Source organism: Choloepus didactylus, chromosome 15 (assembly GCF_015220235.1).
Source record: "Choloepus didactylus isolate mChoDid1 chromosome 15, mChoDid1.pri, whole genome shotgun sequence".
Lineage (NCBI taxonomy): Eukaryota > Metazoa > Chordata > Mammalia > Pilosa > Megalonychidae > Choloepus > Choloepus didactylus.
Genome location: NC_051321.1, coordinates 10423567 through 10439912, shown reverse-complemented (window position 1 = coordinate 10439912; position 16346 = coordinate 10423567). Strand labels below are relative to the sequence as shown.

The 16346-nt window shown below is 40.0% G+C and overlaps 1 protein-coding gene across 1 annotated transcript; it reads left to right on the top strand.

The window, feature by feature from the left end:
* The first annotated feature begins 1812 nt into the window (after positions 1-1812).
* Positions 1813-16145, top strand: PSTK (phosphoseryl-tRNA kinase). Its single transcript, XM_037805310.1, has 6 exons — positions 1813-2526; positions 5035-5326; positions 5569-5767; positions 13223-13298; positions 13806-13899; positions 15818-16145. Exons 1-6 carry the CDS (start codon positions 2311-2313, stop codon positions 16018-16020), a joined length of 1080 nt encoding a protein of 359 aa, XP_037661238.1. The 5' UTR covers positions 1813-2310; the 3' UTR covers positions 16021-16145.
* Positions 16146-16346: the final 201 nt, after the last annotated feature.

Here is a 16346-nt window from a genome sequence, read left to right as displayed (position 1 = left end):
TATCAGTTAAAAACTGCTACAAGAATGCTATGTAATAACCACAAATCTCAGTGGTACACAAAAATAAGTTCACATGTTATGGGTTGCTAGGGGTTGGCTGATCTAGGCTGGAGACTGCAGGGAAGCTCTGCTGATCTGTGCTGGACTGACTCATGCATTTTAGGGTTGGTGGGAAGTCTACCGATTTAGGCTGGATTCATGAGACAGCCCAGCTGGGGCAGCTCTGCTCTATGTGTGTCTCTTCCTCCTTTTGGGATCTGCTAGCTGACCGAGACAAATTCTTCTCATGGCCCAGTTGCTCCTTCCGTTCCACACAGGATCTCTTGGTAGGGAATGGGCGCCCCCTAACCCTTTTCATAATCACCCCCTCTCTGTTGTTTCCACTTGGATGTGCCAGTCCAGGTTCCTTCTGACACAGGCTTTTTGGCAGACTCAACCCAGCAAACAACTACTGAGCTCCAAAAGAATGCTGGGAACCCTGAAAGCTGGGATTGTGCCACTGAAGGGTCATGATTTCTGGGGAGATTTTCTCACCTCAAGCAGTGAAGAGCACCCAACCCTGACCCCACCACATGCAGGCACAAGCAGACCACAGAAGACAGGCACACTGAACATTAATTGCAGAAGAATGACTTCTGGGGGCCCCAAGATGGAGACACAGAAGCCAGAATCTTTCCCAACAGGGTGAAGTGGGAAGCCCTGGGGCTGAGAAACAGGGCAAGGGGTGGTGGTGGGGTGGACTGTGCATATGTTCACATTCCAAGTGCCCTGGAACTCACTGTTGTGCCCAAATCTACCTACCTCAACCCTACGTCCAATATTGTACTTCCAGGGTTGATGAAATGCTGCCACGCTGGTGCCCTGTTAATTTAACAAAATCATATACTCAATAAATCTCTAATCACATTATGGCCTTTTAAGGGCCCTCAGGTGAGACTGAGCTCTGTGAAGAAAGTTTTACAAATTCAAGGGCATGTTTTATGATGACTGGATGCCAATATCACATGCTTGTTTTTGAGCCTGTAATTAAAAAGCATGTCTTACTTTTTAGATAATGGAGACCTAAACCTGAAGCCACAATGGTTCATTTCTGGAGTTCTAAAATACAGAACAAGTTTTTGTTAAAAAAAAAAAAAAATCAACCATTTTTCTTAAATAGGTTGTTGAGAAAGGTAACTGAAACAAAAATATGCATGTTGAACAGAAAAAAAAAAAAAGGCTGACTTGAGGAAGGAGGAGGAAATAAGTGTGGAATCTAGGGAATAGAAGTGAATAATAAATTAAGGAGAGAGGCCTTGCAACGGACCAATGGAAATAAAGTGCCATGAAATAAAGATTATGTTTAACTCAATGCCCTTAACCTGCAATCCAAGAGAAAGAAAAAAGAGGTAGTGTATGTGTACGTGCTGTGTAATCACAAATTATATAGTGTTTAGCACTGGGTTACTGGTTGTATTTTCCCCCAATATACACTGATTTTATCCTCACCTGTTCACATTTTGAACACACCCCCTGTGGGAGGAAAAGTAACTTCCCCTGATATAAGGAGAGAACTAGAATCTGAAATCAGTTTTTCTATACCACACCCCACCCACGACTCACAAGGAATTTATTTTATACTCACAATTTGGTAATACTTTTTTTTTTTTTTTTTTTAAACACAAAAATACCTACTGTCCTCTGCATGCGTTAATGGAGGAGTGGGGTGTGGGGTGAATCTGCATGCAGAATTGAGGTCTAAGGATGTTCCTTTCTGGCCCTTATTCCCCACCACTTGCTGCCAACTTGTGGTGTCAGGGCGCAATGCCTAATATTTACGTGGCCTTTGAATTCTTCAAGACGCCATTCACATCCAGGAGGGGCAGCGGGATGCGGTGGTCCGACTGTCAGCTTCGCCTATTCCTACAATGTCCCTAACGATTTCAAGTCTCTTCTGTGATTTTCCTGGACAGGAGGATGTCGTGGTAGAGAAACCGAGGCTCAAATCAGATAATGGCTTGCAAGTTCCGGGTAAGAGGATGATTCTAATTGAAAATTAGTCCCAACTCTCTGACTCTGGAAATGCCCAGGCATTAGGAAATGCAGTGCCTGTCGCCTCGCCAGCCTCGAGGACTCGCCTCACTGACAGCTCGGAGCCGGCGATTCGGGTGACCACAGGGGTGACCTTGGAAGACCCGGGACTGGAAGACTCGCCTATTCCCCCCAACGCGGCACCAGGCGGCGCAGCAGGGTCTTGGGGGACACTGCGCCTGCGCGCCTGGCGCACAGTTCCGGGAAACTTCACAGTTTCCGTCAGACTCCTCCAGCAGCATGAAGACCAGCGAGGACGACAAAGGAACGGCCAGCCACGGCCCGCGAAAACTAGGACTCTGCGTCCTCTGCGGCCTCCCTGCAGCAGGAAAATCGACGTTCGCGCGGACCCTTGGCCACCGGCTGCAGCAGGAGCAGGGCTGGGCGGTGGGTGTCGTCGCATACGATGACGTCATGCCGGACGCGTTCCTGGAAGAAGCGAGCGCACCACCATTGGTCAGTACAAAGAAGGCGGGACTTAGACTGTTGTCGCAAAGCAAAACGTACACAGCTTTACGCCTACACGAGTGTGTATTACATTGATTCTATTGGACGAAATTAATGCTTGGTGTAGGAGTGGAGCCTTGATAGAAGAGATGGAAGTTCTGGGAAAGTGGAGCTGATTTAACAGTTATTGCAACCAGTGAAGAATGAGTTGGCTCTAGAAATATATCAGAAAATAGGTACAAAACAACCATTTAAGAATGATGCATTGTAGAGGTATATTTTGTGGATATATGTATTTTATATTCTGTGTGCAGTGGCGTCTTAAGACAGGGTTGGATTCTGAAGTCAGCATGCAAGGTGAAAATCTCCCAAAGTTAAACTCTTGAAAGTCCCTCGGGAAGGCTCTCCTTAGGAAAGGGACAGAATCTCTTTGTCACAATCCAGGTTAGCCCCAGGACCAAGAACCCGCCTGGAAGGGAGTTAGACATGAGTTTAATAGGACTTATTTACAGAGGATGATTTGTTCCACGGCAGTGACGGGCTGGGAAAGATGGAAGCGCTCTGCAAAGCAGGGGGTGCCAGGGGGTGGTTTATAAGTGTTAGGTCAAGGAGTGTGTGAGAACAGTCGCATACATGACACAAACGTGTGGAGATTGTTATCAATAGTGATCAGGGCAGGGGAGTTGCAATGCTTTGTTAACAATACATTTTTTCCTCCTCTGGGGAGGTCTGAACATCTGTCCCTGTCAAGTAGCCGGCTATGTGAAATCACTATGGAGGGGAGGGGGCCGGAGCTCTGGGCCCGCACACTCTCAATATTCCCACCCAGACAGTTTTCCATCCAGCCACAGGCAGATCCAGATTTTGTAGGACTTGAAGTTTATATAATTTGAGGAACCCTCTTTAAGAAAAAGGATACAAAATTTTAAGTACAAAATTGCTAGGGTTCCTTCTAGGATGTTAGAAAAAAATCTATACAGAGGCCAGGCCCCTGAAGCTTAATCTTCATTCACCTCAGGGTAATGCCTTCTCTGCCAGCATCGGAAAAGATGGCTGTTTCTTGGTTGACCACTGGATGAAGTAATACATTCAGGGACCAAGTTTTGTTTTGGAAGGATACAGCTCTCTTTAAACTTTCAAATCAGAGCACAGTGAGATGCACACGTGGAAATTGAGACACCTGGGGGAAGAGTAGATTCTTGTCTCCCACCTCATGCTCACTTTAGAGCAAATGCTCTTTGAAATATTCTGAAAGTCTTTGTTATTTTTGTTTAGTGCCTGAGTGTATTTAAATTTTCATAAATCATATGCAAATGTTATGTGATTCCACTCTTATTAATGTATATGCAAAAATATAGTACATTTAGTGTACTGAACAATTCTGGCCCTGTCCAACAATGTTAATCTATTTCTCATCTTTTGGTTAATTATCAGGCCCCTGGTAGTGCAGTATTTACTTGGTAGGGATTGTTGTATTTTTGCTGGGCTTTTCCATCACTTGTTTTTTATTATAGTTTTTCCACTGTTCCCCTGCAGACAAAGGCCATACAATTCATCTAGTAACCATGAATAGAATTTCTCACCTTTTAGGAAGTGATACTTCTTTCCTTTTCAATGGGTTTAGCTGACATGTTTGCTGTGTGCGCTGTAATCTCAGCTGTCTGGTAAGGTATGGATGGGCTGGAGAGGGACCTCATCCATCCTCATGTCTTCCCTCCTGACCTGACCACATAACTAGGTCAGTGCTCTCCACAAACCCCCAGCTGCACAAGATTGCTTGTATTCTCTGGCTACTTATTTTCTTGTACTCCATTTGCTTCGTATATCTTTTACTCCAATCCTATTGTTAGCCCAAGGTCTTTTTCTCTCTGCCCAAGGTCTTTTCTTCTTTCAACTGCTCCTCTTGTTGTCCACAACTTCTCTCATTTCAGGGGCAAACCAGCATTGCCACCGCTTAGCCAGACTATTTTATTTTGGCAGGAAGTTGACTTTGGCTCCTCCTTTCCCCTGAATGGTAACAGTGTTTCATTCTTTCATTTATTCACTCATTCAGTCATTCAGTAATTTCATACACGTTTCTGGAGCACCTATTAGGTGCTAGACCCTCTGCTGGAGGCTGGGTACACAGTGGACTAGTGATCTAGTCAGGTGATAGAGATTTGCAAAGAAATGCCTAAACAGTGTAAGCCCTGCTAGTGTGGAGGCATAATTTATAAGGAATGGGATGCTGCGAAAGGCAACAGGGTAGGGGGTGGGGTGGGGGGGCTAAGCTGCCTTTTGAGTGGCTGAATCTGAGGCTTCACAGAGGACTAGCATCACTGAGTAGTTTTCCAGACAAAGGGAAGGGCATATACGAATGCATGGAGGCATGAGAAAATAAGATGTGTTTAGAGAACTCTGAATGGTTCTGTATTGCGGAACTGAAATTTTCATCTGAGGCAGGGTGGCAGTTGAGGCTAGAGGACCACCCAACTGGCCAAAGCCTAACATAAATTGCAATGCTTTGGTCTTTTGTAGCCATCCCAGTGGAAATTGCTTCGACAGGAACTGTTGAAGTACCTGGAAGGCTTCCTGATGGCTGTCATTAGCCAGTGTCAGATGTCGGCCCCTCCCAACAGGACTGAAGCCATGTGGGAAAATTTTATTACATGCTTAAAGGATCAAGATCTGATATCTTCTGCCATGCGTGAGGCCCAGTCTTGCTACCTCTTAACGAAGCTTGCAGTTTCCAGACCTTTGGTTTTGATTTTGGATGACAACTTTTATTATCAAAGCATGAGATATGAAGTCTACCAGCTGGCTCGGAAATGTAATTAAAACATTTTTTTCTTACACACAGAAATAGTTATTCATCATACCAAAATCACAAATGCCTTCAGTGAGGATTTAATTGGATTAAGAAATTTGTATGCATTATTTAATTTCAAGAGCTAGATGTTCAGTATCACATGGTTTTACCTGATGCAGCAGAAATAATTTGTCTAATGTATATTTTCTTCACATTTTGGAAAAATAGTACATCAGTAATTTTGTGATTTTAAATGTTTTCAGATTCATTAGGCTTTTGCCAGCTCTTTTTAGATTGTCCTCTTGAGACCTGTTTACAGAGGAATGGCCAGAGATCAAGAGCACTGCCTGCTGAGACCATTCACCTCATGGGAAGAAAGATAGAAAAGCCCAGCCCCGAGAAAAATGCTTGGGAACACAACAGCCTCACAATTCAGAGTCCAGAACGTTCTTCTGAAGTCAGGTACCCTAATCAAAGTTGCTATTCACTGGGTACCTCCCCTGTGCCAGACTCTGTGCTAAATATGTGTATGAGCTTGGTTAATCCTCACACCAGCCTCAGAGAGATATTGTTATTTCTTCCTTTTTGTAGAAGAGGAAATAGAAGTGAGAGAATTTAGTTTGCCCAGAATCGCCAAGCTTGTAAATCATAGCTGAGATTTGAACCCATTTGTTTGCAAACATGTATGCTTAAGTATTGGGATTATACTGTCTCCTAGAGGTCAGAGCAGAGAATTCAGAGCAGGTTATATCTTTGATATTCTTGCAAAAAAGAGCTTAGTCTAAATATGTTGCCCAGTAGTTTTCTCATAGAAAGAAATTTGTGAAACAGTGGAACTGGTCTTGAATGCTCATTTTGTTTTAATGCTCACTGTAGTTACACTGCTGTTTATCTGGGGCTTGTACCCTGTGGTGTCTACTGCTTTTCATCATGTTATATGTCTTGAAAGTTCTAGAGCAGCACATTCTTAATAGAAATTTAAGTGGTGAGGGAAATGTTCTGTATCTACAAATGGCTGTTGAGCACTTGATATGTGGCTAGTGCTGAGGACTTGAATTTTTGATTATATTTGATTTTAGTTAATTTAAATAGCCTCATGTGGCTAGTGGCTACAGACATCGTAGATATAGAATATTTCCCCCATCACTGAAATTTCTATTAGTAATGTGCTGTTCTGCAACTCTCAAGACATGTATCATGATGAAAAGCAGTCCCTTAGGGCATCAGCAATTTTTAAAAGAATCATTTTTAAAACTCATTCCTCAAAATTAGTTCCCAGGATACATTCTCCCATCTGTTTTATAAAATATACTTTAACATGCTAAACAAAACCAAAATTGGATTTAGGTAACCATGTTTATAGGTTTTTTTAAATAAGTTACTGGTGAGACTTCCAATTTAAACTCATAATATCTTGAAACTTTGAGCAGGCACATAACCAACTGATTGTTACTTTTCCTGGAATACTAAGAGATTTTTCCTTTGAAAGTGAATGGATGGTTCAGGCAGTGAGATATCCCATGTGTTATCCCATGGGCACATCAGGTCATCATCAGTGCTTTTGCACCCATGAGGCCCAGGCCTGGTGAGAAGCAAGGAGGAGGGTGAGCTTCTCCACTGCCATTGCCAACCCTCACCATAGCCTGCAGTTTTGTCTTGGGTCTTAAGAAGCTGATCACCTGCTCTTATAGGTGATCCAAAGTAGTCACAGCATAATATGAAGAGGTTGTTTGAAGGCTGGTGACCCTGTATGGGAAGTTGAAAGATGATTTGACAAATGGTCCTTTCCCAGGCTTCTTTGAAAATAATATTAATAATGACATGATGATGGTGAAGATAATAATAGCAGGAACAACTATTGAGCACATACTATATATCAGGCATGTTCTAAACACGTCTTATGTGTAATCTCATTCAATTCTCACAAAAACCCTTTGAGGGTAAATGGGGTAATGGAGGTCCAGGTTGGTAAAGTAACATACCCAGGTGTAAGTGGCAGAGTCAAGATTCGGACCCAGTGCAATCTTACTGCAGAACCAGGGTTCTTTTCCATGGCAGGACGATCACACTGAGGTTGATATTTAACTCAGGGAGCTCACTGGCAAAAATTTTTCAAAGGAACCTTCTGCACTCTTAAGTAAAATCTAAAGTCCTTACCATAACTTGTGTGCTCTAACTCCAAATAACTCTCCATCTTCCTATCCTGCCACTCCTGGCTGCCCCCAAGTCTGCTACTTTTTAGCCATACTGGACTTTTCTGTTCCATGATCACAAGATGCCCACTCTTGGCCTCAGGGCCTTTGCATGTGCTGTCTTCTCTGCCCCTCCCACAATGTGTGCTTGGGTAGCTTCCCTGACCACCCTGTCTAAAGTTGGAACCACCCAGTCATCTCCATCATTATCACTTCATTTATTTCTTGTTGTTTTTAAACAAACCAAGTTTTCTTCATTTGATAAGAATTACTGCAACATTCTAGACTAGCAATGAGCAACAAAAGCATATTGAAATCAGTTAGCCTGGCTCTCGGCCCCTAGCCAACTTTGCTTTTTTTCTTTTCGCATTCAGGGTTGAGTCTCTAAGGGGGGTGTTAAGTGAAAATACTGAAATGTTTATTAAATTGCCACTGGGTAGAGAGAAATATGATTTTTGATATGGCACTTTTTCCCCATATACTACCCTATTATTAACACGTTGCGTTAGTTTGATACATTTGTTACAATTGATGAAAAGACATTTTTACAATTGTACTATTAACCACAGTCTGTGATTTACATTAGGATTCATTGTTTGTGTTACACAGTCTTATTGTGTTTTCTAAGTTTTGTTCTAGTAACCTATAAACTTCCCCTTTTATACACATTCAAACATTCAAATTTATAATTCGGTGCTGTTAGTTATATTCACAATGTTGTGCTGCCATCACCACCATCCATTACTAAAACTTTTCCGTCAAACCAAATAGAAACTCTGTACAATTTTTGCATTAACTCCCCATTCCCTACCCCCACCTGGGCCCCTGTTAGCCTATGTTCTAGATTCTGACTCTATGAATTTGCTTATTCTAATTATTTCATATCAGTGAGATCAGACAATATTTGTTGTTTTGTATCTGGCTTACTTTACTTAACATAATGTCTTCAAGATTCCTCCAGGTTGTTGCATGTATCAAAAATTCTTTTCTTTTTATGACTGAATAATATTCCATTGTATGTATATACCACATTTTGTTTATCCATTCATCATTTTGTGGTCAGTGATGTTGCTTCAGTCTTTTGCTAATTGTGAATTGATGCCACTATGAACACTGGTGTGCGAAATATCTGTTTGAGTTCTTGCATTCAATACTTTGGGTATATACCTAAAAGTGGGATTGACAGGTTATATGGTAATTCTATACTTAACTTTCTGAGGAACTTCCAAAGTGTCTTCTACTGTGGCTGCACCAGTTTACATTCCCACCAGCAGTGAATGAATGTCCCTGTTTTTCTACATCCTCTCCAACAACTTGTAATTTCCCATTTTTAAAATAGCAGCCATTCTAGTGGGTGTGCAATGGTGTAGTATTGTGGTTTTGATTTGCATTTCCCTAATGGCTAAAGATGTTGAGCATTTTTTCATATGCTTTTGGCCATCTGTATACCTTTTTTTAAGAGAAATGTTTGTTTATTTGTCTTTTGCCTATTTTTAAATTGGGTTGTTTGTGTTTTTCTTGTGGTGTTGAAGGATTTCTTTAAATATTCTGGATATTAACCCTTCAGATATGTGGTGGCGAAGTTTTTCTCCCATTGTGTATGTTGTCTTTTTCTTTCCTGATGAAGCCTTTGGTGCACAAAAGTTTTTAATTTTGATGAGGTCCTATTTATGTGTTTTCCTTTGCTGCTTGTGCTTTGGGTGTAAAGTATAAGAAACCATCGCCTACCATAAGGTCCTGAAGATGCTCGCCTACATTTTCTTCTAGGGGTTTGATAGCTCTAGATCTTATATTTAGGTCTTTGATTCATTTGGAGTTGATTTTTATATATGGTGTGAGGTAGGGGGCTACCTTCATTCTTTTGCAGATGGACATCCAGTTTTTCTAGCACGATTTGTTGAAGAGACTATTTTTTTTCCCATTGAGTGGTCTTTGGCCCCTTGTCAAAAATCAGTTTCCTGTAAATGTGAGGGTTGATTTCTGAGCTCTTATTTCAATTCCATTGGTCTATATGCTGTTGTTCCGGTTTGCTAATGCTGCAGTTTTGCAAAACACCAGAAATGGATTGGCTTTTTTAAAGGGGGTTTATTTGGCTACAAAATTACAGTCTTGAGGGCATAAAGTGTCCAAGGTGAGGCATCAACAATAGGGTACCTTCACTGGAAAAAGGCCATTGGCATCCGGAAAACCTCTGTTAGCTGGAAAGGCACATGGCTGGCATCTGCTTGCTCCCAGGTTGTGTTTCAAAATGGTGTTCTCCAAAATGTCAGCTTTCAATGGCCGTCTTCCAAAATGTCTGTCTTAGCTGCAGCAGTTAGCTCCATCTGTCTGAGCTCTTATATAGGGCTGCAGTAAACTAAGAAAGGCCACACCTCCATGGAAATTATTTAATCAGAGTTATCACCTACAGTTGGGTGGGTCACATCTCCATGGAAACAACTTAATCCAAAGGTTCCAACCTAATCAACACTAATGTGTCTGACCCCACAAGATTGCATTAAAGGACATAGCTTTTTCTGGGGGACATAATATCTACAAACTGGCACAGCTGTTCTTGTGCCAATACCATGCTGTTTTGATTGGTGTGGCTTTGTAATCAGTTTTAAGATCAGCAAGTATGAGTCCTCAAACAATGTTCTTTTTCAAGATGGCTTTTGCTGTTCATGGCCCCTTACCCTTCCATATAATTTTATGACTGGCTTTTCCATTTCTGCAAAGAAGGCTTTTGGAATTTTGATTGGGATTGCATTGAATCTTTAAATTGCTGTGAGTAAAGTTGACATCTTAACAATATTTAGCCTTCCAATCCAAGAACGTGAAATGTCCTTCCATTTATTTAGGTCTTCTTGGATTTCTTTTTACAATGTTTTGTAGTTTTCTGTGGACAACTACTTTACATCCTTGGTTAGATTTATTCCTAGATATTGGAGTCTTTTAATTGCAGTTGTAAATGAACATTTCTCTTTTCTTCTTCTGATTGTTTATTATTAGTGTATAGAGACACTACTAATTTGGGTATGTTATCTTGTACCCCATCTCTTTACCAAATTCATTTATTAGGTAATGAATTTATTTCATTTTTTTATTTTAATTCATGAATTTATTTCAACATTTATTACTAATGTTATAGATTTTTCAAATTTTCTGTATGTAAGATCATGTCATCTGCAAAAAGAAGTGAAACTTCTTCCAATTTGGAATTTGGAATGCCTTTCCATTTTGATGCCTTTTATTTCTTTTTCTTGCCTACTTGCTCTGGCTTGAACTTCTAGTACTATGTTGAATAACAGTGGTGAAAATGGGCATCCTTATCTTATTCCCAATCTTAGAGGGAAAGCTTTCAGTCTTTCACTATTTAGTATGATGATAACAGTGGGTTTTTATATATGCCCTTTATCATAGTTTCCTTCTATTCCTACTTTTCTGAGTATTTTTATCAAGAAAAGGTGCTGGATTTTGTCAAATGCCTTTTCTGCATTAATTGTTATAATTATATGTGTTTCTCCTTTGTTCAATTAATGTGGTGTATTAACATTAACTGTTTTCTTGTGTTGAACCACCATTGCATACCTGGGATAAAACCCACTTGATCATGGTGTATAATTCTTTTAATGTGCTGTTAGATTCAGTTTGCTAATATTTTACTGAGAATTTTTGCATCATGTTTATAACATATATTGGTCTATAATTTTCCTTTCTTGTATTATCTTCATCTGGCTTGGGTATGAGAGTAGTGTTGATCTCATAGAATGAGTTAGGAAGTGTTCCCTCCTCTTCAATTTTTTGGAAGAGTTTGGGCAGGTTTGATGTTTCTTGGAAGGTTTGGTAAAATTCCCGTGAGACATTTGGTCCTGGAATTTTCTTTGTAGTGAGGAGCTAATCAAAACAAAGCAAAGCAAAAAGCACCTTTCAGTCTTTGCAAATTGGTTCTACTTTGGCTGATGGTTTCCTTCAGAGCTTAGCCCTCCTATCAAGAAGATTAGCCTGAGAGAATTGTGAAGTTCAGGGTCCTCTCTGCCTTCTCTGAACCTGTGTGGAGGTGCGGAGCCTGCTGCTTTTCCTGGGCTTGTGCTTGCTAGTGGCCTTAGGAATTCCCCGGTTTACACTTTACAGGAGTTGAAATGAATACCTCCTCTACACTCTTTCAAATAAACTTTCACCCCTTTCTGGATTCTGTCTTGTGTAACTTAATGTAGGTAGTCCTTTGCCCTAGGTTGCTTTGACTTTGGTGTTTGTCATGCTGTCCCTGCTGTCTGCAAGCTACTTTGCTGCCCCTAGGACAAACTCTGGGAGGGCGAGCCTGAGACAAGTTCCCCAACTCATTTCCTTAGATTGCATTTGATATCGTTGGCACTGACATACCTGCACCCTGTTATGTACACTGGGGCCACTCTGCTCCCTCTGGAACAGCGCCAGGGACAAACAATCGCAGCACAAAGTGGCTCCTGCCTGCATTGTGTCAGTGTTGGGGAAGGGCCAGAAAGGGCACCGGGAGCTTCGACTATGGCTTTTAAAGTTGTGTTTTCTTGATTCAGCTCTTGCCCAGTTAATATAATTAACTGTTTTCCATAGTTTTGAGGAAGGTTACTGTCTTTAAGATTCCTCTGGTGCCTTTGCCCAAAGAGAGTTGAAACAATGGCCACCCTCAGAGCCAGTCCCCAGCAATCTGAAGTAGCTGATCAGAAGTAGTGGTTAGTGATCAGACCACATACCCCCAGAGTTTGGAGGACTAGGTCTTTATGTCCCTACCGTGGCACCAGCAAACTGCGCTGGGAACCCAAGCTGCAGTCCCCACTGCTACCTGCCACCAGACTGGGGAATTGGGGATCAGAGCCACTGCAGGGAGGGTGGGCCTTACCAGTATTTACCACAATTTCCCAGCCTCTTCCTCCCGCCCCTTCCTAGTTGCTGCACAGTGTTCTGTTTGACTCTGGAGTTTCAAAAGTTGATTCAGACATTTCCTGAGAGTTCAATAGTTGTATTGGTGGAGGGACTGATTCCCAGAGCTTCCTACTCCGCCATCTTTCCACTGTCCTCTCCTGTTAGGTCCTCACATTATCATCTTCACTCACTTATCCACTTACCACTGTCAGAAATTACTTTTCACTTAATTATTTAATTTGCTAATTACCTGTCTCTCTCCATTACATCATCAGGCTTGGAGAAGGTAGGGAACTTGCTATACCTGCAGCTTGTCACATAGTTTCACATATGTAATTACATAGTATTTGGTATATAAGATGATGTGTGATAAATATTTGTTAAATAAATGAATGTGTTCCAGCTCATCCTTCCATGAATCCTTGCCCAGTGAGGGACTTTGCTAATCCATATCCAGTAAGTAAGCAGAAGCCAGAAAGTAAAGACTAATAAGATATCTTTCTTTAGGGAATAAAATAGACATCTAGTCGCCTTCAGTTCAGCACTTAATGGGGGAGGAAAGAGAATAACTTTTCAAATCTTATTGATAGCCTTAGGAAATTAATACTTTTTAAATGAGGGTCTTTTTGGCTGTAATTTGTTTTGAGCTTCAACATTTGGATTTTGCAATTGGAGATAACTTCCAAACTATTTAATTTAGGACTTTTTTTTTCTGTTTTATTTAGTGTCTTGAATTACAACACTTTTCTTCCTGTTCAATTGTTTAGTATTCATAAATAAGAGTTCCTTTACAGAGATGTTTGGTATAAGAATTTGTTTCATTTTATCTCATTTTCTCCTTTAGCCAGGAAGTGACTGATTTATTGCTTACTGCTTTGGAAAATCCAGTAAAATATGTTGAGGACAATGTGCAACAAAAGGTAAGTTGTCCGGTAGAGATTTAGTTTTGAAAAGGAATGACTTTTCAAGGGAAGATCTTTTTGAACTTAGGGGTGCTAATAGTTAGTAAAATGTGAAAGATGCCTTGTCACTGGCTTGATGTTTGCTAACCTTCAGCCTGACTCCAGATGCAGTGGTGTGCTGGTGGAAGCTGGAAATGCTGGAACCTGTTGATGTCACTTTGGTAGCTTGAAATGGGTCAGGATGGGAGTATTTACATCACAGAAATTGGCAAACACCACAAATAGGCTTTGTTGTTTTTATTTTTCCGGGAGAGTGTATTAGTAAACATTTACCAGGACACCACTGCCTAGATGGAACTGAGTTTACAACTGGACTTGTTTCATTAGCACCCTCTCCTAGGAAAGAATAACTGGGAAAGAAAAGCCATTTTAACTTTTCTTTTAGTTCCTTCAAATAGGTATCACTTACACTTAAGCTATTCCTTTACAAAATTAAACAACGGTTCCAACATCTATATTGCATAGGAAACAGACAGAATTATTTGTTCAACCAGTGTTCTCCATCAAGCTGATCAGACACTCCGAAGAATTGTCTCTCAGACAATGAAGGAAGCAAAAGGTATGTTGGGTAGTCATGTGTGGTTAGTGGACATATTTACTCTGTTAATTTTACTCTCTGGACACTTAGGTAGTTTATTAACTTCAGTCATACAAAGTTTAAATCATGTTTTCATTTTAATTATGCAATTTGGTTACATGTAACTAAAATTCTTCCTCTAGAAATGGATATTCATTCATTCATTCATCCATACATCTATCCAATACATTTTTATTGAGTGGCTGCTCTCTGCTAGGTATTATTCTAGATGCTGGGGGATTGTCAGGGAGCAGAATATTCTAATGGGGAAATGGGCAAAAAATTAAACATATGAATATATGCCATGCTTTAAAGAAAAATAAAGTAGGGTAAGGCAGGATAGTGTGTTGGGAAGATGTATTTTTAAAGGGGTAATCAGGAAGTCTTCTCAGAAGAGATATTTATGCAGAGACGTAAATGAAGAGAAGGAGCAAGCTATGTAGATACCTGAAGAACATTCCAGACTTTTGCATCAAGTGCAGAAGCCCAGAGGTAGAGTTGTTTGGTCTGTTCCAGAACAGAAAAGACAGCCACTGAGCCTGTGGTGAAATAAGGAAGGGGGGAGGTAGTCAAGGGCCAGGTCATGTAAGTATCAGCACAGAGTTTAAACAAACTCAGTGTATTTTAAATCTGAATATAATAGTTGAAATATTTGATAATTATAGTTTTATAATTCCTTTAGGTTTTCAATACTTTGAATTCTTTGGCATATTAAAAATTGATTTAAAAAATAATAGCCTTCATGTATTAGCTCCTTTTATATGCCAAATGCTTTATAAATATTGGTTCTAATCTTTACAGCCCTACAATTAGGTGTAATTTGTGTTTTGCTTTGTAGATGGGGAAATGCAGGATTAGAGAGGATCAGGTCAGTGGCCTAGGGCTGGACAGATACTAAAAATACTTGGCAACCTGGGCTTCAGAGTTAAGTTCGACTACAGTCTGCTTTCTATTAGGCATCTCTGCATCACCGTTTACTATTAATCCCTTTACAAAAGCTTAGGACAATGGTAGAAACAACATAGTAAGGTATTTTTCAAGTTTTTAAAATCTCAATCCATAAGAAATAGGCTTTATATTGCAACTCACTGTATAACACAGTACACCCAAACACATGAACAGAACAAAGTCTTCACTGGTTTAATGAACTGTGTGCTACTTGATTTCTTTTTCAGAAAAACAATGGTTGCAACTCACTCACGGGTCACAATCTAAAGTTTGAAAAACACTGGATAGAGGAATGGAACAGAAATGGCAGCATAACTAGAATAAAAACAAAATAGTTACAGGGGTTTTCTCTCAACCATTTGCCTTTCTCCTGTTCTATAAAATGAATAGTTTTATGCACAAAATCACTCGTGTCTCACTTCTCACCCATTAAAAAAAAAAATTTAAGATGTTTTTGGTGGGGTACCAGCTTCTACATTGGGGCTTAAGTAAAACTGAAAATTAATTTCCTCAGTCACATAAGCCACATGTGGCTGTACTGAATAGAGCAGATATAGAATATTTCCATCATCATAAAAAGTTCTATTGGACAACACTGTTCTAAGTATTACAATTTCAAAACCAAATTGTCACTTTTTATTTCTGCTTTTTTGCCTTACTACCTATTAAGTCATCTTACTTTATCTTTCCTCTTGTCAACAACAAAAGTTCCTTTCAGATTTCTTTTCTGCTCACACATTTCATAGTAAGTTACTTAAATTGTTTGAATTGTTTCATGTAGGTTGCTTGTATCAAGTTAATGTGAACTTTTGTCTATCTTACACCGAGATTATTTATAGAACTGATTTGTTCATCTGAAGTAATCAGAAATCAAACTGATAAATTTCCTGATCTCATTAGACAGCCCTGATTTAATTTATGCAAATAATTTGAGACTATATTTTTATTTTAGAAGAACATGTGCTTCCTTATAACTTGAAGCTTCTAGCTGAAGAACTGAACAAGCTCAAAGCGGAGTTTTTGGAAGATCTAAGGCAAGGAAACAATAAAAAATATCTGTGCTTTCAACAAACCATCGAAATATCAGATATCATTTCACTTTTTCATTATGAAAAAGATAACATTGTACAGAGGTATTTTTCAAAACAGCATTAAAATTTCTGAATTTCCAATCAAGGGTCTGATTTTAATATGCTTTTGCAAACTAATTAAAACAAATGGTTTTGTATTACTAGCTGTTTTCTAGACCAATAAAGTTAAAAGAAATCAGTCCATCCCAAGACCCATTTGTCATAACAGAAATTAATTCAGCCAGTCGGTTATCAGATGTGAGATGGATAAATAAGCATCAGAGGCAGCCTTCCTCATTATGTGCCAGATCCCTTACAGAAGGGCTGAAGGGACAGGAGCCATGTGAAATGCATCTTGAATGAAGAGGGGAAACAAGGAGGAAGACAGAGATATATTATGCAGCTGTTTTC

Coding starts and splice junctions, on each gene's coding strand:
- PSTK (XM_037805310.1), top strand. CDS start 2,311: ATGAAGACCAGCGAGGACGACAAAGGAACGGCCAGCCACGGCCCGCGA. Junction 5,327..5,568: donor CTACCAGCTGGCTCGGAAAT/GTAATTAAAACA, acceptor AAATGTTTTCAG/ATTCATTAGGCTTTTGCCAG. Junction 13,900..15,817: donor GACAATGAAGGAAGCAAAAG/GTATGTTGGGTA, acceptor TTTTTATTTTAG/AAGAACATGTGCTTCCTTAT.